Source organism: Rhynchophorus ferrugineus, unplaced genomic scaffold, assembly GCF_030347505.1.
Source record: "Rhynchophorus ferrugineus isolate W39M unplaced genomic scaffold, kcgeb_rfMv2 rfM1, whole genome shotgun sequence".
In the NCBI taxonomy this organism is placed as follows: domain Eukaryota; kingdom Metazoa; phylum Arthropoda; class Insecta; order Coleoptera; family Curculionidae; genus Rhynchophorus; species Rhynchophorus ferrugineus.
Genome location: NW_027472580.1, coordinates 36,229,060 through 36,253,229, shown reverse-complemented (window position 1 = coordinate 36,253,229; position 24,170 = coordinate 36,229,060). Strand labels below are relative to the sequence as shown.

General features: G+C 31.1%; 1 protein-coding gene and 1 non-coding gene across 2 annotated transcripts in view; both read left to right on the top strand.

The window, feature by feature from the left end:
- The window catches only part of LOC143193792 (uncharacterized), a 450,075-nt gene extending 439,188 nt beyond the window's left edge, over positions 1–10,887 (top strand). Inside the window, exon 4 of the mRNA XM_076400183.1 lies at positions 10,659–10,887. Within this exon, the coding sequence (XP_076256298.1) occupies positions 10,659–10,794 (136 nt within the window). The 3' untranslated portion in view covers positions 10,795–10,887. The remainder of the gene's footprint in view (positions 1–10,658) is intronic.
- A 60-nt stretch (positions 10,888–10,947) lies between these two features.
- On the top strand, positions 10,948–11,019 carry TRNAW-CCA (transfer RNA tryptophan (anticodon CCA)). The gene has a single exon. It is a non-coding gene; the product is annotated as a tRNA-Trp (tRNA).
- Positions 11,020–24,170: the final 13,151 nt, after the last annotated feature.

Here is a 24,170-nt window from a genome sequence, read left to right as displayed (position 1 = left end):
TGGATAATTTGGAACTAATATACATTTTGAGATATGTTCTCTCCACATCATTATCCGTATATTATTGGAGTATACATTAAATTATTAAAAACAGTTTACAGAATTAAAATTTGTGCTTTTATTTTTCATATATCAAATTTTGTCTTTATGCTGAATACCACATCACGCTGCGTATCGTCCTAAATTTCATGGTTTTCACATTTCTTTACATAAAATAATAGTAATAATAGTAAAAATAATTTGTAAAAATAAGATACGTGCTACCTAAGCCCTGTAATAATTGTTGGTTTTGGTTTCAACAACTTAAGAGTTGTGATTTTGATGCCATCACGAAGAACGTCTAAAGAACCAAAAAAGTTCAGAAACAATAGATTGTAAGACTCATTGGGATAAAACCCAGGACAAGCTCTCTATATGCGATGGGAAAGATTATGAATTGGCTGAAAATATCATGTCGAAGCGTTTCAAATTCACAGTTTGATTACTTTACAAGAAAAAAAAATCAGAATTTTCTGTGTGGTATTGTGAATTGGTGATGAACTGATCAGACGCTGAATCGAACTGATCCACTCGTGATCCATACAGCAGCTGTAGCACGGATTCGAAAATATTTTAAATTACCTTCTCTAAAAATAATTAAAAAATATTTTAACAAAGATCATTTCAAGAATATCACCAATTTCCAAAATATAATATGACATTATTGAGAAAGTACTCTTATCACCAATTAATAAAAAATCTATAAACAATAATTTCATTAAAAATTATTTAGTATTTCGGGAAAAGTTAATAATTTCAACACAATTATAATTCTTCAACACAATTTAAAATAATTCTTCATATAATGAACTCATATAATTTCATATTATATTAATTGGGAAACAACAATCAGTTCAATAATGTTACTACAATTTCTAAATTTAATTTAATTTAAAAAGCTTTTCAACCTAATTATAACACTATAAAGTTATACAATTACGTACCGTATAACTAAAAAGTTGTTACATACATTCTTCCTTTCGAAATAATTATCTTCTATTTGATTTCTTTAAAGAAATCTCAAGAAGTCGCCTTTTATAAATTTGTTAAAAATATGTCACACCAGGTGTCGGTATTTACATTCCGATTTTGTAACAGATTTCACTAGACATAACTATGCAATGTTACTAGATACATATGTCATCTACATCTCTCATCCTATCGAGTTTAACCTCAAAACGACATAAGTTACGTTCCGCAAAAATAAGGACGTTATAGATTGAATAATATTTAAAAAGGTTTTGTGCCTAAAATCGTGCATTTGTAGCACTTTTCTTGATTTGCTAAAAGAAAAAAAAACGATAAAAGTCATCGGTTGCTGGTAGACACACGGTGAACATGCTCCAACCATTAAAACATGTAAAACGTAATTTCGACTATTCAAATATGATGATTACAAGAAGACATAGAACTTCCCGGTAGGTCGAAAACGTTTGAATTTGAGGGGTTATTGGATGAAGACCCAACATTTTTCCTCCGAGTTAAACCATTCATCGAGCAATTCTTCAAAATTGGCAAAGTGCTGTTGTATAAGCGCGTACCCCATCAATGCGAGAAGATGATAGTCGGATGAAGTTAAGATGGCAGGTGTTATAAACTTTCCATCCAAGTGATTTCAACATTTCTTTGACTGGTTTTACTATACCAGACGGAGTGTTATCTTGCTGCAAAATTATCTGACATTAAATTTTGTACGGGAATATTTTCAAATTATTTTCAAAATTCTCCTTAAACTGCTTGCAAGGATGTGTAACTGGGAACCTCGTCTCCAATTTGATTGTTCTGGAGACCCTGCAACACTATCGCGCACCAGGGCCACATTTTCAGTATTCCGAGACGTCCGTTGTCTTCCAGAACGAGGCTTTTCTGTTGTCATACCGTACTGTCGAAAAGTGGCATGTAAAGGATTAATTGTGGTTTTGTAAGGCACTGGACCACTAGAATATTTTTGACGCAATTTCCACTAAGTGGTAATAATGGAACGATTATTTTCAGTAAATATTGTCGCTATGTCTGCTCATTCTTGTGGCACATATTTATCCATAACAAAATTTGGACGTCTAGACAATATAATGGTTAAAGTTCAAACGACGTAAGTTGCGTTCCGCAAAAATAAGGGCGTTATTGATTGAATAATCCTTAAAAAGGTTTTGTGCCTAAAAACATGCATTTGTAGCACTTTTCTTGAATTGCTAAAAGAAAAAAAAAGATAAAAGTCATCGCTTGCTGGTAGAGACTTACGATGAGCATGCTCCAACCATTAAAACATGTGAAACGTAATTTCGACTATTCAAATATGGTAATTTCAAGAAGACATAGAACTTTCCGGTAGGTCGAAAACATTTGAATTTGAGGGGTTAATGGATAAAGACCCCACGTTTTTCCTCCGAGTTAAACCATTTATCGATCAATTTTTCAAAATTGGTAAAGTGCTGTTGTATAAGCGCGTACCCCATCAATGCGAGAAGATGATAGTCGGATGGAGTTAAGATGGCAGGTGCTATAAAACTTTCCATCCTAGTGATTTCAACATTTCTTCGACTGGTTTTACTATATCAGACGGAGTGTTATCTTGCTGCAAAATTATCTGACATTAAATTTTGTACGGGATTATTTTCAAATTATTTTTCAAAATTCTCCTTAAACTGCTTGCAAGGATGTGTAACAGGGAACCCCGTCTCCGATTTGATTCTTCTGGAGACCCTGCAACACTATCGCGCACCTGGGCCACATTTTTAGTGTTACGAGACGTCCGTTGTCTTCCAGAACGAGGCTTTTCTGCTGTAATACCGTACTGTCGAAAATTGGAATGTAAAGGATTAATTGTGGTTTTGTAAGGCACTGGACCATTAGGATATTTTTGACGCACTTTCCACTAAGTGATAATAAATGGAACGATTATTTTCAGTAAATATTGTCGCCATGTCTGCTCATTTTTGTGGCATATATTTATGTATAATAAAATTTGGACGTCTAGACAATATAATGGTTAAAGTTCAAACGACACAAGTTACGTTCCGCAAAAATAAGGGCGTTATAGATTGAATAATATTTAAAAAGGTTTTGTGCCTAAAATCGTGCATTTGTAGCACTTTTCTTGATTCGCTAAAAGAAAAAAAAGGATGAAAGTCATCGCTTACTAATAGAGACTTACGGTGAACATGCTCTAACCATTAAAACATGTGAAACGTAATTTCGACTATTCAAATGTGGTGATTTCAAGAGGACATAAAACTTCCCGGTAGGTCGAAAACGTTTGAATTTGAGGGGTTATTGGGGTAATTTAGTTACGAGTTAAACCATTCATCGAGCAATACTTCAAAATTGATAAAGTGCTGTTGTATAAGCGCGTGCCCCATCAATGCAAGATGATAGTCGGATGGAGTTAAGATGGCAGGTGTTATAAACTTTCCATCCAAGTGATTTCAACATATCTTTGACCGGTTTTACTATATCAGACGGAGTGTTATCTTGCTGCAAAATTATCTGACCTTATGTTTGAGTATATTGTGGAGGATTTTCGATCAATGAAGAGTTCAAATTGATCATTTTTTGACAGCCGATACCTTTATTAGCAGTATCCAACTTTCAACAGTTAAAATACGCGACACTAACCTCCACCCTACTAGGTCCCACCAGACTCAGTAAGTATGTGCTTACGACCAAAACTATTTGGTCTTACATCGGGCCGGCCAACATCGTCAGGTGATAAGCATAATTTCTCCTCTTGAGATTTTCAAGATGATCAATTCCTCAGAAAAATAAACTACTTCAACAAATCATATAAACGCTTTTTTATATATTCTATTCTTTTTTTAAAAATCACAAAAGGTAATTCACTGATATCGCTTAATAAACAAAACCTTAGTAATTAAAAATCAAAATTTGTATACGTCATCTAAATTTATGACCTCCAAACCTCGCAATGTTGCCACATCAACACTTAGTTTTACTTTAGTTTGGCTTAAACATATAACAAAATTCTAATTTAAATAAAATAATTGAACAAAAATTTTATCACATATATTTTATTTTAACATTGTTAAAAATACAGCTAATTATACAGCCACAATAGTTTATTTTTTTGAGTTATAAACTCTTATCATTATACGTCTGACCACCGGACGATCTTGATAGGCTCATTCGTTTACGCGTTCGAACTAATCAAACAGCATTGCGTCTCTTTCTAACTAGAATAAAATGAAAAGAAAAATATTGATGACGTATGTATAAAAAAGTTATATATATATATATATATATATATATTTTAAATATATTATATGTATAATGATTAAATAATAACATAAGCAACTTATACAGTTGTATTCTAATTAAATGTCCATAATGGATAAATCATTCCAGGAGCGAAGATCGATGCGAGACAGATCAAGATAAATGGGATTTCAATGGGAGCCCGAGAACTAGTTAGTTTCGAGGGATTTTCACTATCGGTATTTGATCATTTGGTGCGAAATACCCGACCGACCAGGCCAGCATTCGTGTTCCTCGGTAGGTCGGTCGCAAGTGGCCTACAACGGACGATAATAATACATATGCCCGATTATAAAGTCTCGCACTGCGAACTGACTTACGTAACACAAACCGAGTCGGAACGTGTGGAAAATTACATCGATAAACTCGGTTCAGATTAGGACCATGTTTCCCGAGAACCGTATCTTATTCCTTAATAACTGTCGGGAGTTGATTTTGCCTAGCCAGGATCGGGGAAATGACGATGGAATTCAACCGGCGAACTGGAACGATTTCTGGAGTTCGGTAATTTGTTATACGAGGTCTTTTTGAAAATTATTCACTTAAAAATCAAGAAGTGTTGAGTTTTGAAGTGAATTTGTATGAGTTTAACTGGAATTACAATTTCTATCACTCATTTCTAACAGTCTTTGTATATATAGGTGGCTTATTAAATGAATGCTAGTGATCTTCCACATTGTAGGGTTACAGAAAAATATCGATATATCGATATTATCTGACAAAAATGTGGATATTTTTAGCCGATATTTCGATATCTTTTTAGCCTATACGTTTCGATATTTTTCAAATAAATTTTATATAAAATAATGATATATAGAAAGCGATATATCGCTATTTTTTTAAATATCGATATAGCGATATATCGATATTTTTTTCGGTGGCCAAGACCCCTACCATATTGTATTAAATTAATCATGTTACTTTTACAAAATAGTATTTTCCCAATATTTTCACTAAAATATCAGGAATATATTTAATATATAACATAAATTAAAATAATAAATATGTGTCTAATAAAACGTATTAAAATACATGCAAACTATCTCAAAAACAAACACTCACAAACGTTTTTTAAATTGCATTTAGTTAAATAAATTTAATTTCCATTAAGTTTCAGTAATTAACAAAGTATTAATAAGTGTAAATTACTACGCCACTGGATAACAAATTATCATAAGTAAGATTATCTTCAGATTTTTTTTAATTATGTGTTATAAACTTACATATGGAATAATAAAAGAAGTATTACATGTTTGTATTTTAAAACAGAGAATATGCGAATAAAACAATTTTGTAATCGATATATTTGATTTTAGCATGTATATTAAAACAATAACGAACACAAATAGGTTAATTATCTAATTTCCACTAACTTTAATTAATTAATTTCTTCTATTTATCCTATGTGTTCCATTTATACAAATTATATAGTTAGTTTCATTTTAAATCCTGCCTATATTCATTATCTTTATGTATATTTTCATTTAGCCCTTAACTTTTATCGATATTTCTCACCTAAAATGTATAATACGAAAACAATAAATACACTAGGCTGATTAAAAAAATAATTTCTTTACCTAAATTTTTAGATAAAATTCATCGGCTGGCAAGGTTATGGCGTCTGTATTTTCGAATGCGCATGGAGTAATTGTCATTGACTATCCTGAAAAAGGGAGGGTTATCATGAGCGACTATTACATAGGGTTATTGGACCGTTTGAAGGAAGAAATCGCTGAAGAACGGCTGCATTTGAAAAAAAAAAGAAAGCGCTGCTTCACCAAGACAATGCACCGTGTCACAAGTCAGTGAAAACGATGACAAATATCCATGAATTGGGCTTCGAATTGCATCCTCACCACTGATACCTCACCACCGTATTCTCCAAATTTTGCCCCCAATTACTATTTCCTGTTTTCAGATCTCAAAAGAATGCTCGCTGGGAAGAAATTTTCGTTGAATAAAGGGGTGATCGCCGAGACTGAAGCCTATTTTGCAGCTAAGGACAAATCGAACTACAGAAATGGTATCGAAAAGTTATATGATATAACGTAGTGCTATATTCTAATTATTTTTATTGAAATGCCTAATAATGCTGATATAATATTTTTGTAACTACATATTATGGTATTTAATAATCGAATTTTCGTTTTGTCCTGAAAATTTAAATTTTCTTTTTGTTTGAACAAATATCATTCATATTCAATTCCGTTACTTTTTTCTCTACTATATCAAAATTTTAAACGAATTCAATTGAACACTGAACTCAAGTTGTTTAATCGATATCGCTTTTAAAACCAGCGGCCTTATTTTAAATTTATTTTCTTATTTTACGTATTACTTGAACAACATTTAATTTTCCATAAACTGCATAAAAATCTGTGAGGACCAACTAGAGCGATATTACATTTATCAAACTGTAGATATATATAAAACGTCTGATAAATCCATGTAATGAAATACTTGTTATTAATTTGAAAGCTTCTTTTATTGTTGATTTTTCTTTTCAAATATATACAATATAATTAAATCAGCGAATTATTACTTATTGCTTTATCCCTTTTGCTTGAAGTCTTTTCTTTATTGTGCATTTGTCAGTTCATTAACAATAAAGTTGCTTTATTCTGTTATTCTGATAATTTATTGATTGATGACTGCGCAATTATTGGTCGGAATATTTTTAATTCAATAGTATTTATATAGGTAATTATTGACAATATCGAGCATGTACATAGCGTGTGACTTAAGATCATGTAATTTTAATGTTATTGTAATGTATTATTATATGTAATTGTAATTGTAATTTTAACGTATATTGTAATTGTAATTTTAATGTATATTTTAACATTATATAATAAAACCCAGCTAGTGAAATGTTGTCCTATAAATTAGTCACTATACCATTTGAAATTTCACATATATCTCTACCAAGTTAAACTACGATGAAAATATGTTCCTGAAAACCTAATTTAAATTTTAGCTCAGAAAATATATTCTGGTGTACTTTAAAAAAAGTGCTATTAAGTAGGACTATAAAGTATTTTTATATGTAGGACTATAAAGGATTTTTTTATAAAAGCGATATTTGGTATTACCAAAATAGTTTATAACATCAGAAAGCCATGTAGGAAAATATCCAGAAGGATTAATTCCACGATCTTGGTAGCCAATTCACCTCACCTCTATGAGAAATAAACCTTTCTCTCAAAAAACTCGTGGAAAATATCCTTTGTGACGTTAACTGTATCGATTGAAGCGCCGACGTAATTGAACCACATACAATCCACGCCCATATTCTTCAATTTCTATGAAAATTAAATAAAAATATGAAAAATGAATGGATTTTTAATGATGAATTCAATATGATTCCGATTCCAACAATGTAGAAAACTCTATAGAAAATATTTCTACTATTACTAGAACTTGAACTTTTTATAATACCACGGTAAACGATAACAGGTCTTGCGAAGCCCCTATTTTATACCTTAATAACTTCCTCGAGTTGATTTCGCTCTCCCGGTATCAAGGAAGTAGAGGAGGAGACGGTGGCAGTCAACCAACGAACTTATATAAAGTAATTCAGGTGTAATTTGTTATAAAGTACGTAAAATGGTGCCGTAGCCTAAGTTATGACGGGAAGGATGTCTCGTTAAAACTTTACACCGTCTCAATATGCGTAAAGTGTTCCAGGCTCAGCCGTTCGTTAATATGTTTTCACATACAGCGTGGGAGATCTTATCCGAGACAATGTGTAGAACACGAAGATAGTTAAAGAGTTAAAAACTCATGAAACTTTAAGATTAACAAGTGAGTTAGAGACGAACATGTTTTACAATTTTACAATACCTTTTAGATTCATATATATGTTTTCACTATCAGTAAAACAATAGATAAATAAAAAAATATTATATACAACTAATGTATTCTACTCAACTTATTAAGAGATCAACGTATACAACGTGGGGCAAAAGTCTACCAATTTGATTGCCTATAATTTTGCCAAAAGAAAAGATAAGTAAGTTTGGCTTTCATAAAAAGTTTATTTGGTTTTTACATTTGTTTTTGTTATGTTTGAAACTTTCAAGGCATTTTTCGTAACATTCTGCAACATCTGAGGCCGAATTTCTTTAATTTCGTGACAAATATTCTTTAAGATGTTGATTATTTTGGAGCTTCGGCACATAAACTTTTCATTTTAAAAACCCCATAAGAAAAAATTTGGTGCTGTTATATCCGAAGATCTGGCTGGCCATGTTAAATGGCCAGTTTGCGACATTAGTCTTCCTGCGTGTGCTGTGGCCCTTGGCATCTTGCTGAAACCACATGTCCTCTAGTCTTACTCTTCCATTTCAGGCGCAAGAAGATTCCGAATCTTGTCTTGGTACCGTTCAGCAGTAACAGTAACTGCAACACTTTGGTCATTTTCAAAAAAATAGGGACTAGTGTTGTTTCCAGCACGAATATCACACCATACATTTGTTTTTAGTGAATCAATGATGTTTCATGAATTAATTGAGAATTCTGTGTTCCCCAAAGCTGATTGTTCTGTTTTTGAGGTGGCCACTCAAAAGAAAATGGGCTTCATCGCTCATTATCAATTTAAACGAAAAATCTTTACTAAACAGCCTTAGGATTGCATTACTGTACTCAATTCGTTGATCTCTCAATAGCAATATTTGGGCTAAACAAATTTTGTACGGGTATATTTTCAAATCAGTTTTCAAAATTCGAAATTCATGTCGAAATTAATTGTGGTTTTACGAGGCCCTGGACCATTAGGATATTTTTGACGCATGATTTCCACTAAGTGGTAATAATGGAACGATTATTTTCAATAAATGTTGCCACCATGTCTGCTCGTTCTTGTGGCCTATATTTATCCATAATAAAATTTGGACGTCTAGACAACATAATGGTTAAAGCGAAAGTGAGCTAAACGTCACATAACCAAGATGGCGCGCCATCAAAATGGTAGCGGTACTTTTGTCTCCCCTTAGTAAGACTTTAGACGTAGAAAGCTGACTTTTTTATTTCGAGTTTATTTTGCCATCTTTAAGAGGGTATACATTTGAATATATGTATTTTTCATCTTGCGGATATTTCAAAATTTAAATGATATTAAATTGTATTAAATTGTTAAATTATATAACAAAATATGGGTTACATACAGCTGTCTTGTTTCTTCGCACACCTCATTTGTCATTTGACAGAAAAAGATGTTTTTAGTAGCAAATAATTAATGTTTAAATTCATGAAATGAACATATGTTTTTATATTAAATATTAAGCTTTAAGCTGATAACTATTTTAATCGTTAAGTAACGATAACGATAATGTTAATTAAGTCTCCAGTAAGGATTTTAAAGTCTCCTTTAAAATCCGATCATCGTGTCATCCGGTCTTACCCAGCCTGGTTACTGGCGTAACTGGGATCATTTTCCTTGCCGGATTTTGCGCTCTTGCCTAGAACAATCATAAATAATAAACAATTGCAAACATAAATTTACGATCATTCCCCAGCAGGATTCGAACCCGCGATTATCGCAACTGAAAAATTGCATCTTGATTTAGAAATGCTTTTTCATAGTTGGGCCCATAAGCATCTCATCTGATATACGCTTGATGTAGGATCTCATAAGGGGTTTTCCTAAATTTATCATTCTTTAAATTCATAAACCGTTCCTGTGCTGAAGCTGTAAAAAAATTATTTGTATCTTCACATCCTGAAAAACAATGCCTCAAATATGACTAAGTATACTGAATATAACATGAAATTTTAGCGAAAAGCAGTAGGATGGGATTAATATAATTGCGCACTTCCCTCTGTTTATTTTCACAGTTGGTTAATAAAGGGTAAATAAATTTTAATATGTATGGGAACGAAATCACAAATTCTAAATTTATAGGTTCAAAATTTAGTTAAAATATTTTATTTTACGAAAAAATGGTGGTATGATAGCTATTGGTGATCGAGTTTTATTAAAATATAAACCAAAATCGAAGTGAAGTAGAATATCCGAATAAAACACTTTATGGGCAAGTAGAAATAATAATAAATATAAATACTCTGCTCGATACCTAAATATAAGATTTTTTATTTTAAATATAATCGTATAATCATGCAACATCAAAAATAAAACTGCTTACAAGCAATTAATTTGAATAAAAATAACAAAACAACCAAGCCATTTTTAAACTAGAATGTTTTGTCTGCTCGAATGTAAAAGAAACGGGGAAGAATTTTTTCAACGTAATATATTTTTCCAGTTTCTGTAGCGTTTTGTCTGTTATTTTTCAACGTGATGTATTTTTTCCAGTTCTTTAATATTCATTTGCGTGTTTTCGTTTCAGCAAACACGCCAGAAGACATCCGGATTTCGACGCTTCGATACTGCGTCAGCGCAGAGCACCGAACAGGACTTTCTCCATCAATTCCAGTGATGGCACGCCATCCGACGTGTTGTCGGACTCGATGCCTAGCCCTTAGGCTCCCCCAACCAATTCACCAACCAACCCGAAACATTTATTCTTACAATACATGTTGTGTAAATAGAAAAATATATTATATACTGCTTCTGTTTTAATATTGTTTTTGTTAATATATCCCAAGTTGACACTTTATCAAAAATAAATACTAACGGACTCCGTGGCGCAACGGTAGCGCGTCTGACTCCAGATCAGAAGGTTGCGTGTTCAAATCACGTCGGGGTCAAAATATCTTTTTAATTTTTATTCGCATTATTTAATAAATACGGTCGTACTAGATAACTATCTTTTTATTTTTAAAAATTTTTTTTTAAATAAAAAACTAGTTTTCGAGACAAGGATTAATTTTCATTGTCACTAGAATTCGGAATTTGTCATCTAATTTACGATTAATTGAGTTATCTTATTTCTTTATTTCTATTATATCTCGTTCATAGACACGGTATTAAATATTGAAATATTGAAAGCTAATAGCAGATTGCTCAATAACTCCTTTTTTATATTACTTCATCTTTCATAAGATTCATTAAAATTATTTTCATAAAAATTCACATACAAATAGGAAATGAGCTAAATATATATTTTGCTTCAAAAAATAATGGTTTGTAGGCAACATACGTGAAGCAAGTCGAAAAGTACCTTCAATATTAAGAGCCATCCCAAAAATACAAGAGATGGATTATGAAGATCGTCAATTGATCAAAATATATTAATAAAAATAGAAATTTTGCTTTATCATCGTTCTAGTGACCATAATAAGAACCGATATTTCGGCTCCGAAAGAAGTTAGAATCTAGAAATTGGCCCTTGGAAGTAAGTAAACGTGTTCAAATCACGTGGGGGTCAAATACTTTTTTATTTTTATTCACATTATTCAACAAATACGTTCTTACTAGATAACTATCTTTTTATTTTTAAAGAATTATTTTAAAATTAAAACTATTTTTCCAATACAAATATTAATTTAAAAACTACAAAATTTAATGGATCACCTAGAACTCCGGTAAAGTTTCTTTCTGTTCTTTTTCTCCTTCTTCGCTCTCTAGTTTTAACGAAGGTGTAAGGTTCTTTTTGGAGTATGGTGTTCGTTTGTTTAAGATTAGCTTGATTGATTGATCGCAGTTAGGACTTTATTCGTATTGATGTTCTGTGAGGGATTTCGTTGCGGTTTCGAACATCCATCATAAAAGTTTTGTTTAGTCTTCGAATAAAACTGGTCATAGTTTCCTTGTAATAATGTTTAAATACCAGTAAAATTATAATTCTTGTATTTCTTAGTTTTTATTTCTCTAAAATAAGGGATAAACAACATCAAGTTTTCCATTTCCTAGCAATATTGAAATAAAAATGTAAATGCAAAAATTTTAATATGTTGTATGTTAGTTTATTGTAATTACAATTATTTCACCTCGAATCATATTATCGATGGTTTGTGAACATTGTTAAAATAATGTATTATAATAATTACTAAGTGACATTAAATCAAAATAAGGGTCTGCATTTGCGACGTTGCCAGTTCTTGCAAATTATACGTATGTTAAAGAATATAATATAAACAAAATAAATTATTAATTAATTAATAAATTAACTTTGAATTTTTTTTAAATAATTTTGAAAGTATTTAAAATAAAATAAAATGTAACCATTTATAAATATAAAAAACGTTACAATAATAAACCAAAGTAGTAGTTCTTGTAAATGATTCGTATTCCTTAAAAGTATAATATATATTCACATATTAATTTAAAATGTTCCTTGGAACCCGAGTTCAAATTTAGTCAAGTTTATTGATACTATGTCCAATTTATACAATATAATAAATGTAATATGAACCAACATTTATAAATATATTTAATTTTAACCCAATATTGAAAGGACAAAGCGAAAATAATACAATACAATATACGATATACAACCGTTCATGAGATAATTCTGGCGAATTTGTATGTAGTGTCTCCCTTATATCTAGTCCACAAGCATCCATTTATGCTCACAATTAAAAAATAATATATCTGAACAATTATACACAGCTCAAATTTGACATACTAACTGAAGGCATTGACCCATTAAACAAAATTCAATCCTATCCCTGTCAAAATTCTCATTTATATTTTCTTTTTGACATCATTTACCCATGTTTCAACATTTGTAATTATACTTTTAGGCCTTGTACCTGTGAAATTCAAACAATTTGCTTGCTGAATATGTTTACAAGTCAATAAGTTCAATCACTCCAAATTGGCATTGTCTGCATTGCAATTTTATCTAGAAGTCACATACAAGTCATTTTCATAACCTACATGTATTTCACATTCCCATCCTTTTTAGGTCAGTTCCTATACCAGATGGACAATGATAATTTATAAATTATTTTCTTGAGTTTTGAATACTTCTTACCAATCACTTATTATTCCCTACTATTTATAATCAAGAACAAATAAAATAAACAACAAAATTCTCAACCTTACTTATAAAACAATATAATACCTCATATAATACTTACAATATTTCTGCTTTATTTATCTGCTCCAAGGATTTATATAAACCGACATAAATACTAAATCACAAAGCTTCAAATAGTATGGTACCAATTTATTTCATCGTATTTCTGTTAACTACGTCTTATATTTACACTATCACGACAATGCATGGCACTTCATTTAAACATCTACCTTTATAAATATTCTGAAATATCTGCAAAATCAGAAAGTTATAAGTATAATATAAACAAAAGACGTGTATAAACATTTTCATTCTTATCTTTACTACAATTTTCAAACAAGTTCTCTTTCTATATCATATAACGTAAATATAGACTTGTTCCATGGCTATATTCAAATCTAGTGTTACAAAATTATCACATTTTACTAATAATTCACACCTTATACATTTATTTTCCCTATTATCTTTTGCTAATTTTTCTTTATTAAATAAAAAATAACTATATTACCTCAACAAACATTTGCAAACATAAAATTAACCGAAAAATTACTTCCACTACCCTCCTAACACAATCCTCGTGAACAACAATGCGATGCGGTAAAATATGTCAAGCTAGTTTAGAATAAATGCGCTTGAGCAGTTCTGGTCAATCCGCATGCACGCCACTGTCTTTTTGCTGTCGTCGCCAGTGAACAGTCGCGCAATATAACATCTACACATAATCAGCCTCTTTTATATTTAGCAAAACTATCTAAGGTCACTCGATTATCTTAATCTTAATCAATACATTTCAGTACTTGATAACCAACACTTCCAATCTACTTAACTAGTCTTATCAAATAATAGTTTTCAAATAGTATGTTGTACCAATGTATATAATGTCATCTATTAATATTTTAAAATTATTTCAATACTCGGTATTTGTTATGTAATTTATGATTAATTGAGTTATCTTATTTCACTATTTCCGTTATATTTCGATTATAGACACGTTGTTAAATATTAAAATATTAAAAGCTAATAACAGATTGTTCAATAACTCCATTTTTATATTATTTCATTTTCACAACAATTTAATCAAAATTTAATTTTAATCTGCACTGAAATTTCTATCTTTCTTTTTAAGACATTTAAAGTTGTAGTATTAGGTCATTTTCCACAATGATAAATTGAGTGAAAAATAAATGAATTCATGTAATTAAAAAATTGTAAGAAGGTTTAAGGCTATAAAAATTTACATACAAATAGGAAATGAGCTAGATACATATTTTGCTTCAAAAATAATGATTTGTAGACAACATACGTAAAGCAAGTAGAAAAACACCTTCAATATTAAGAACCATTCCAAACATACATATATGGATTATGAAGATCGTCAATTGATCAAAATATATTATTGAAAATAGGGACTTGGCTTTATTGTCGTTTCAGTGGCCTTAATAAGAACCTATATTTCGGCTCCGAAAGAAGTTACAATCTAGAAATTGGCCTATATTTTTTATAATGAAAACACAATGCCTTATATTTCTTTCAAACTCCTAAGAAGTAAGCTTAGATTATGGCTATAATTATCTGTAAAAATGTGTAGAAAAATCTTTGTTTACAAAAGCGAACTATAATATAGTATAATTTCTGTTAAGGTAACACACCTATTCAGACTACTTCAGACAAATAACCATCGCCAAAGTTTCTTTTTATATAAAGCACATGTCCCACATATTACAACTAACCTACTGAACTATGTGCACATATAATTATATTATTTTAAAGGGTTGTTGAACGAGAACTCGTCTTGTTTTTGTCTCTTCAGTCTCCGGCTAAGTTCACTGTTATACAATACTTGTATTACTTCGACGTTTTCGTGATCGTGCAATCTATCTTGATGTCTTTTCAACCCTTTTAATTTCTTTTCTGACTCTTAGTAGCCTTAGATCATGCTAATATTATATTTCTCGTGCAACCCCACAATATCACACCATAGGTCTATATTGGCTCCATATTTATTTGTATAATAAAAATTTATTACGTAGTGTAAATTCAGAATGTTCAGTCATTCATCCATGTAGACAGCAGAGCTTTTTTGAGCATCATACAAAGCTCTGCTTTTTTTAATGTGAGCCTGAGCTTGTATTATTACAATAAAAAATGAAGATAGAAATTTCTCCAACTTGCAGCTTATTCACTAGATTTAGCCCTCGCTGCCTTTTTTCGCCATTTTTACAACCATAAAACCATTTAATATTTTCAATTTTTAATTATCAAAAACTGGAGCAAAACTGTAATTTTATTTTAAAACTCTATAAAGGTTGAAAACATTTCGATAATACACACCTTCTTGCCGCCACTTCAATAGCTTATAACAAATAAAAATAGATAGTAATTTTAAAAATTCTTATCCGAAAAATGTTTAAAACTTAGCGTTTGGGCTAGAAGATCCCTTTAAGTTAAGTTTTTATTGTTTTTAAATGTTTGCCATAATAATTTTGTATGTTTATCATTCGTCAATTTACAAAAAAAAAACAGTAACTGAAGCAACCGAAACACTACACCGAGTAATCGTTATGGAATTTTTCTCCATTTAAACTGTAACCACAAGCCCACAGAAATATCCACCTTAACCACTCTTAAAATATGTTTCAATTACAAAAGCGCATTTGACTACTAACCCCATATTATCAATATAATTTCGAGCTACTAGATTTTAATAATTTAATAGCACAATGCAAATTGAAAACATAAAACATAACCAGTGTATAATATAGTGATATTGGCCCTCATCTTACAAAACCAATTTTAATCAGCTGCCCTTATCTTGTTGACAAAAGTTGTTACAAAGATTATTATTATTTATTTACACACAAAACATCGATACGTTATACAAGAGATCAATAATTAATAAATTACTTCAACAAAAAAATCAATGATGAAAATATTTTTGTATTTTTAATATTTTTCATTTATTACATTCATTACTTGCTGACTTTGTGCTTTTAAATTAACACGAACACTGGCACAATACCAGTTCTCTTTTCAATCAATCCAGTCATGTCACATGTCGAAACTAATAACTTTTCAATTGTTAGCGACATGCTTTTTTACGCTCCGACATCATCTAGTTGCACCAATTATCTCGACCATGCACTCATTCCGGGCCACGAGAACTCGAAAAAACAACACGCGAACAACAGACAAAATAAAAATATGCAAACCAATCTGCACATAATTTGGGATCCGTTCAAAAGTGATACTCGTGCAGAAATCGTTAATCATTTCGAATAATAAAAGCTGTTATTGGATTTTTTGATTTGGGAATCAGTATGTTAACGTGTTGTTGCAGGACGTACACGTGGGCGCTTCCGGATGGATAGTGGTGAGATTTGTAAGGGGATGGTAGCTTAACACCGAAAACGTTTTCCACCCTCACCCTCAACCTTTAGTAACTGGATACATTATTTAAATTAATATTTAACAATACGAGGTCAGCACTATATTTGTATAAAAAAACAATAAATTTTTCTAAATCTGTTATATTAGGTGGCAGAAAAACAAAATCACAGTCAATACCTCATAGCAAATAAATATTCCAGCAGATACATTTCATAATATTTTACTATTACTTCTAAAAGGGGAAATATACGCAGAAAGCTCATTAAAAACTAAGTAGGGTCTATTGTGAGGAGTCGGTGATTATTATCAGTCGTTGAAAAGATCGTCGATGATATTTTAAAATAATCAAAATGCATGACATATTTTATCTCGCTAAACGAAACTGAGGTATTTTTGAAATGAATGATTGCGGGTGATACGGGTAAGGCCGTTCCCAAAAATCAAACAAACTTGACAAACGATTGTTTCGCCCATTGAACGTCAAACGCCCACTTGATATCAAAGAAGATAATGCTAAGTTTTTAGTGACATTAAAAAATGAAATAATGATTTTCTGGAACCTGGTAAACCACTAATTCGACTCTCTATTGCCATTATCTATTTTTACTTTCCGATTACTTATAAATATGCTCTTACTTTTTAAAAAAATATGAAAAAAATTTTAATTATTTTTCCCCAACCCATTAATATTTTGCTTAATTACATGAGTTATTAAATATTTAGCTAACGTGTCATTTCGATTTCTACTCCGATGACCTGTAGTCTTTAAAGACAATCATATTTTAAATATCAGCAAGCAATGCTATTGCGTGTTGCTAATGATTAGTTGCTTATGATTTTCAAATGTAGGAGAGAATTGCTTCAATATGCGACCCGATGACCTCCCTCGTCACTTAGTCACCAACTTCTTTGAACTGTTCTGGCCAAAAGAGCTACACAACTAAGTATTAACTGTAATGAACATTTCATAAAAATATAAAAACATCAACGACTACGGTAACATCACTCACCTTGATATCTATTTCAGGAATGTTTCCAAATCAAAGGGTATTAATATAATACACTCAAAAAACACATAGTCTATTCAAAGTCATTTTGTATATACGTCATCTAAATTTCTGACATCGAAACGTCGCAATGTTGCCTCATTAACTCTGAATTATAGTTCAGTTTGACTTTGACATATAACAAAATTTTAGTTTAAATAAAATATTGAAACAGGAATGCTATCAAAGATATATCGTTTATTTTAACATCATAGTACATCTAATTGCATGCATATATTACCGAATGACTTAAAATAATATATAATAACAATATATTTTAACTTCATTAGAGAGCATATTTACTTTTTTACGTTTGGTTCTTGTTTCCTTCGATGGTGTGTTTACTTGTCAAATCATCTTGATATCACTGTATTGTTTACTCCTGCTGATGAAACAATTCACTTATATTTACCTAGTAACAATTTGAAATAGTTCAATTTTTAGCATAGTCCCTTCAAAATTAACTCATGTTTTGAAAGCCTTTGCTGATGCTTTGCGAATTTTTGTTGTCTTTACACTTTTTGTTACTGTCTTGCCAGTACTTTGTTACTTGTCTTACGGTGCCCCTCATGAACCATTTTGAAATATCCAAGCTTCATCAAGATACACAAAATCAAATAATATATTATATATTATATATTATATATTATATATTATATATTATATATTATATATTATATATTATATATTATATATTATATATTATATATTATATATTATATATTATATATTATATATTATATATTATATATTATATATTATATATTATATATTATATATTATATATTATATATTATATATTATATATTATATATTATATATTATATATTATATATTATTTGTTTATTATATATATATATATATATATATATATATATATATATATTATATAACACCTCCCTCCTAATGAAATGGGTACAGAGATCTGCGTGATCATTATTCCGCCTGAAAAGCGTACAGTTGTAATTTTGGTGATTGCAGACTCCAACAGTCTATGGCTAAGGACCTGAGCTACTGAAATTTGACTTTGGTGACTGTTCACCCTGGACTGTAAGCTTCCGACCAACTTCCAATAGAGTACGTTAAATCACTGCAACTTCAGTCCGCCTTTGGCGATCTTACACCCTGCGATGCATGTACCAGGTATCGACGGACTAGGCGTGTTTTTCAAAGCATGAATATTTCTTACTTGGAATAGTTTATGGATAGGGGTCATTGAGCACCTTCGATCCATCTTTTGTGATCTTACAGCTTCAGCTGTGGTATTTTTGTCCGAATAAATTCAAATGAGAAGATCCTTATGATCTCCCTGGACTCCTATCGATTATGCCAGTTTTAATATGTGAAAGTGTTTTAATCACAAAAACTATTTATTTACTTACTAGAAATGTAGTGATTTAACCCACATTTTATTCTACTAACATCAAACTTCATAGCTATACATATTATATTTTACGAAAGTAACATCGTCATATATTTGTTTGAAAATATCGCATGTAACATGTAATATAAAACCAAAGAGGCATTAAACTTACTTGTATAGGAGATATGATCGAACTCGCCGTACTTTCCAGACCTTGTCTCGTCCGACTACCAACTTTTCGCATCAACGGGACACACTTACAGAGCAGCACTTGTGCAAGATCGAGTTGAAAAATGGCTCGATGAAAAGTTTTGCTCAAAGAACAAACAGTTTTTCTGCGTTGGTATCCATCAATTGTCTGAAATACTTCGTATAAATAAATATTTCCGTTTTCTTAAAAGTAATGTAATTCTTTCTGAAGAAAACAGTCATGTTTTTCTGGTACACCTGGTACTTAACAGACAGAAGAGGCGCCTTGTTTGAAGCATGACGAAATTTGGAACAGCGATACAAAGCGACACTGAAGGTTATTATCTATAAGAAAACCGACCCTATTATCTCACTCGTTCACCATTCAGATAGGTTTTACATAGATAAATAGGACGGTATTATATAAAATGTATATATCTAACATCTAAACATACCGTTCAACAGCCTGGTTCAAGCTTATAAACGCCAATTTAAATATAATTTGTGATATCCGCACTGAAGTCACTAACAGCTTTGAATAATAAAAGCGAACAGAGCCATTTCTGATTCGGAAATTAGTATGACCACGTGCTCGGTCTGATACAGTGCGTGCACGTGGGCACTTCCGGATGAATGATTGTGGGAAGAGGACGGATGGTCCCTTAACGACGACGACGGCTCCGGAAAAATAAAAATACGGCCTTATAAATGGGAAATCGTCTCCATCTGGCGCGAGGCCCGGCTCTTGGAATATTGGTGGCGCCACACGGTCAAATGGAGTTTTAAAGATTATTTGATGTTAGGTTATGGCGATGTGCATTTTGAAATTTTAATCCAACAAAAGACCGTATGCGGTCGGGATTTCCTTTCGAATTTGGCCACAGTTAAAATAAATAATAAGAAAATCAAGAAATATTTTATTATTTACTAGAAAAAAATTGAAAAAAATTTTTAATAATACTAATTGCAATTTGTGTACGATTTATGTAATATGTTGGTAAGGAATAATAATTATTGTAAGCCAAATGTATATTATATAAAATTAAATATTGACCTATAAATTAATTTTAAAGATATTTTTAATGTCCATTGATGTCCATTGATATTTGAGGATTCCATCTAAAATGCACGGTGTATCTTTTGAGGCCATCCACGAATCGATATATTTTTTAGTATCTTTATAATAAGTGAAACGCCGCTTAGATGTGTCACGACTCACATATGGAAACAAATGATACCAGAACTAGCAGAGTCTGAAGAATACGTCGGTTGGGGTATCAATACCATTTAAATGGTTCCAAGTATGTTTCCACCAGTTTTTCTACATGTGGTCGAGTGTTGTCATGCTGAAGAATAACATTGTTATGTCTGTATTCGTGTTTCGGTGGTTTTGGCTCCGAGCTCGGCTCAAACCTGCCTATTGTAGTCTGAGTCTTGAATAATGCCTTCATATATAGCAGCAATAGTTAGCAATGGTTATCATATAAGCATCAATATTTATGGATATATGGGGTGTCATTGTGGATGGTTCTCCTGAGGCAACCCGTGACGTTTTGTAGTAGATCAACCTTTCATCGCTAGCGCAGAATACTTTTTTGCCTGGCAACAACAAAACTTTGAAAGTCAAAATGTTTCGAAATGACCTTTTCAGTCAATTCCAATTATAGTCATTTTGAAAGTCCCTTAAAAATTTAAGCTGGGTTTTCATCCAATAAATCTTTCAATTTATTGTCTTCAAATTGTGTTTATCCTCCAGGCCGGATTTTGCTATAGATAGGACTTGCGAATCGCTGAACCCAAAACCAATATTTGGGATATGATGTAGCAGCATAACCGTAAATTTCTAAAAATGTTTAAATTAAACAACAAAAGCAACTAATTCGGAAAATGCAACATAGAGCATGCCATTATTGTTAACTCAATAATACTAACATACTCTTATTTTGGCCAGAGAAATGCTAATATCGTCAAATTTAACACTTAGGTTAGGTTTTTTAACAGTTCTTCGCATTGCTACTTCGCATTTTCACCAATATATCTTCAGTTCTTATTTATCTTTTTTTAGCTGATATAAATTTGTGGAGGTACCTAACAAATCTAAATATAAACTATAAATCCTCTGAGAAGCCTTGCCTAAACAAACTGATATTCCAGTCCATAATTTAATTAATAATAACTGTATTTCTCTACAGATAATTAAAAATACTACAATATGTTGCTTCTGATATAGTTTTGTCCATCAAGCAAGCAAATGGTATACCTAGTTAATAAATACATTTACATGTAAATCTGCAGATGACGACTTCGTATAAAATTGGATTGAAACCAGAAATCAGATGCCTCAACATCGATACCAACCACACACTCACACAAAAGAACAAGTAATAGGAATTATAACAATGCTTTTATACCTAAATATAAGTACCAAGTTAGTTAATATCTGGTTATTATATAATATTATATTATGAAAAATGTAAAAATAAGATATATATTTTTCATACAGATTTTTTCTTATAATTCATATATTTAAAATATTTTTAATACAGTAGTGAGACATATTTTATCATATTTAAATTAAGGGAAGCTTATTTGGACAGTGCTATATCTAAAGTCAGAAAATATGTAAAAAAAGAAGATTCACTGTATGAAATGATTACGCTCCCAGATACCCCCACTGGGATATCGTGAAACACTCACAGGAGGCAGGGGACATAATAACAGTAGGAGATTGGAGCAGCATATTAAAGAACTATTGGCACATCACTTTCTTTTTGTTCTAAAAAACAGTGTAAACTATTTCATCAATTTTATTATATGAACTATAAAATTTTCGAAATTCTCACATTCTTAAACAAGATTGTTAAGTCAACCTAAACATGGGAATCGAAAGAAACGAAACTCAAAACAAATATTTCGATAAAGACTTACGTTTTTATCGTTTTAAGTATTACATGTATGTATGTTATGTAATACGACCCTGACTACCTTAAAGGTTACTCATTCACTAGGTGAATTGATTGGATTTGTAATAGATAAGAACTGTCAGTGTCGTTTTATGTCGCCGTTCAACCAGTCGCCTCATATTTCCGTAAAATAAAACAATTTTTGGCACATTTTATAACTTGTATGTACATGGATTTTTCCGAAAAGGATCCAGTAATAGGATCGACCTGTCGCCTACAATAGTTAATGTAATCACCACTTTAAATACCTTTTAAACAATTCATCACCTACCTAGTTTACTCGGTAAGACTCCAATAGTATTTGATGATCATCAGCACAAAACAAAAATTAACCACAAAATTTATTATATTAGTCAATAACTGGGAATTTGCAACAGATTAAAAATAAATTAAATTTTAATTAATTATTTAAAATCTTAATGATAGTTTAGGTTTCACATAGGCGGCTTGAATTTCCACATATTCTCCACGTATTTTACGTTCGTAAATTATATTAATATTTCGTCTTAATTAATATTTTATGTCGCTGAGCCTTTCAACATTTTAACCCACCCACGTAGGCAATTATTAATCCAAACTGGATTGTAGAGTACGCGTCCATATTTAATAATCAAATTCCGCACAAAAATATTCCGGTAATATAAAAATTCATAAAAACCGATCGGTTGAATCCGTCTGGAGAGAGCAGCCCGCCGGATACTAGCCGAGGTAGTCGAACCAAAAAATGCCTTAATTAAAAATGGAATTTTTCTCATTCCAACTTCATACAATATATTGGGCGTGGGTGGGACGTCGAAAATATCTTTTAAGAGAGGCAGACGTGTTTTATATAGACTGAATATGTTTAAATTACGAGGTAATTATCTTTCTGAAATGCCATTAGTGTCGAAGTCGATTCCACGTATGGACCATTGCCATTGTCGGCATTTATAAGTAAAAGTGCAAAATTATCTTCATCACCGTCGTGCAATGAAAGAGAATGAGATTTCGTTATGAAAGAAAGCATTCAATTTATTAAGTAGTATTTCTTGGGCCTAATATTCGATATCTAATATATGACTCAAAGACGCAGCTTTCAGCAGACATCAGACAGCTTTTGGTTTTTCAGGTCCAATACCGCATATCCTTATGCGGTATTGACAATGGACACATCAACAATGCTCTATTGACTATTTGTTTGATCAACAGAGTATCGCTATATTGCCAGAAAAATGCAGAAAATTACTGATATTATAAGATCAACACATCATAATGCAATATTTTTTATTTGTTCCAAATTTTATATTAAGGTGAATTTGTCAACTTTTTATGCTCTTGTTCAATTGAGAAATGACCAATATCTACCTTTTACACAATACTGGATGTCACAGTACAAAGAACGCTGATGAAATCGTGGTAAGAAAACGAGTCCTTGTCTCTTTAATAACTGCAACCATAGAACAAATGAATACACAAAGATACCTAGAAAGATTAAGGATCCTATCTGTTGATATGCCCAGAAAGCTCAATCAGCAATCACTATAGCCGGATTAAGAAATAGTACAACAAATTGAGTATATCCATAAATGAAAGTAAAATCCTCATTATGGGTTACAAATTTATTAAACGAAACCGCTCATCAGCAACACAACAACTCGAGCTCGATATACCAATGTAAACAAGTATATGAACTGTGAACCAATAATAGAGTTAAGAGAAAACTGGTTCCTTTGAAAAATTAATATGATATGAGCAGTTTGTAATGAGTAACAACCTAATTCCAACATATATTCCGTAAAGCTTTGAACAATGAATATCCATTGTTCATTGACAGCAATCAGGTCAGCGACAATAATAATTGATCGGTCATAAGTTTCAACATTCATATACTAGTCGACCAGTATATGTACATTGTAATGTACAATGTAAACATTAAATGGATAGTACATTTAATGTTAGTTTTGTGCCAAAATGTCAAGAGCTATAATTTGAGTGCTATGCGTAGTTT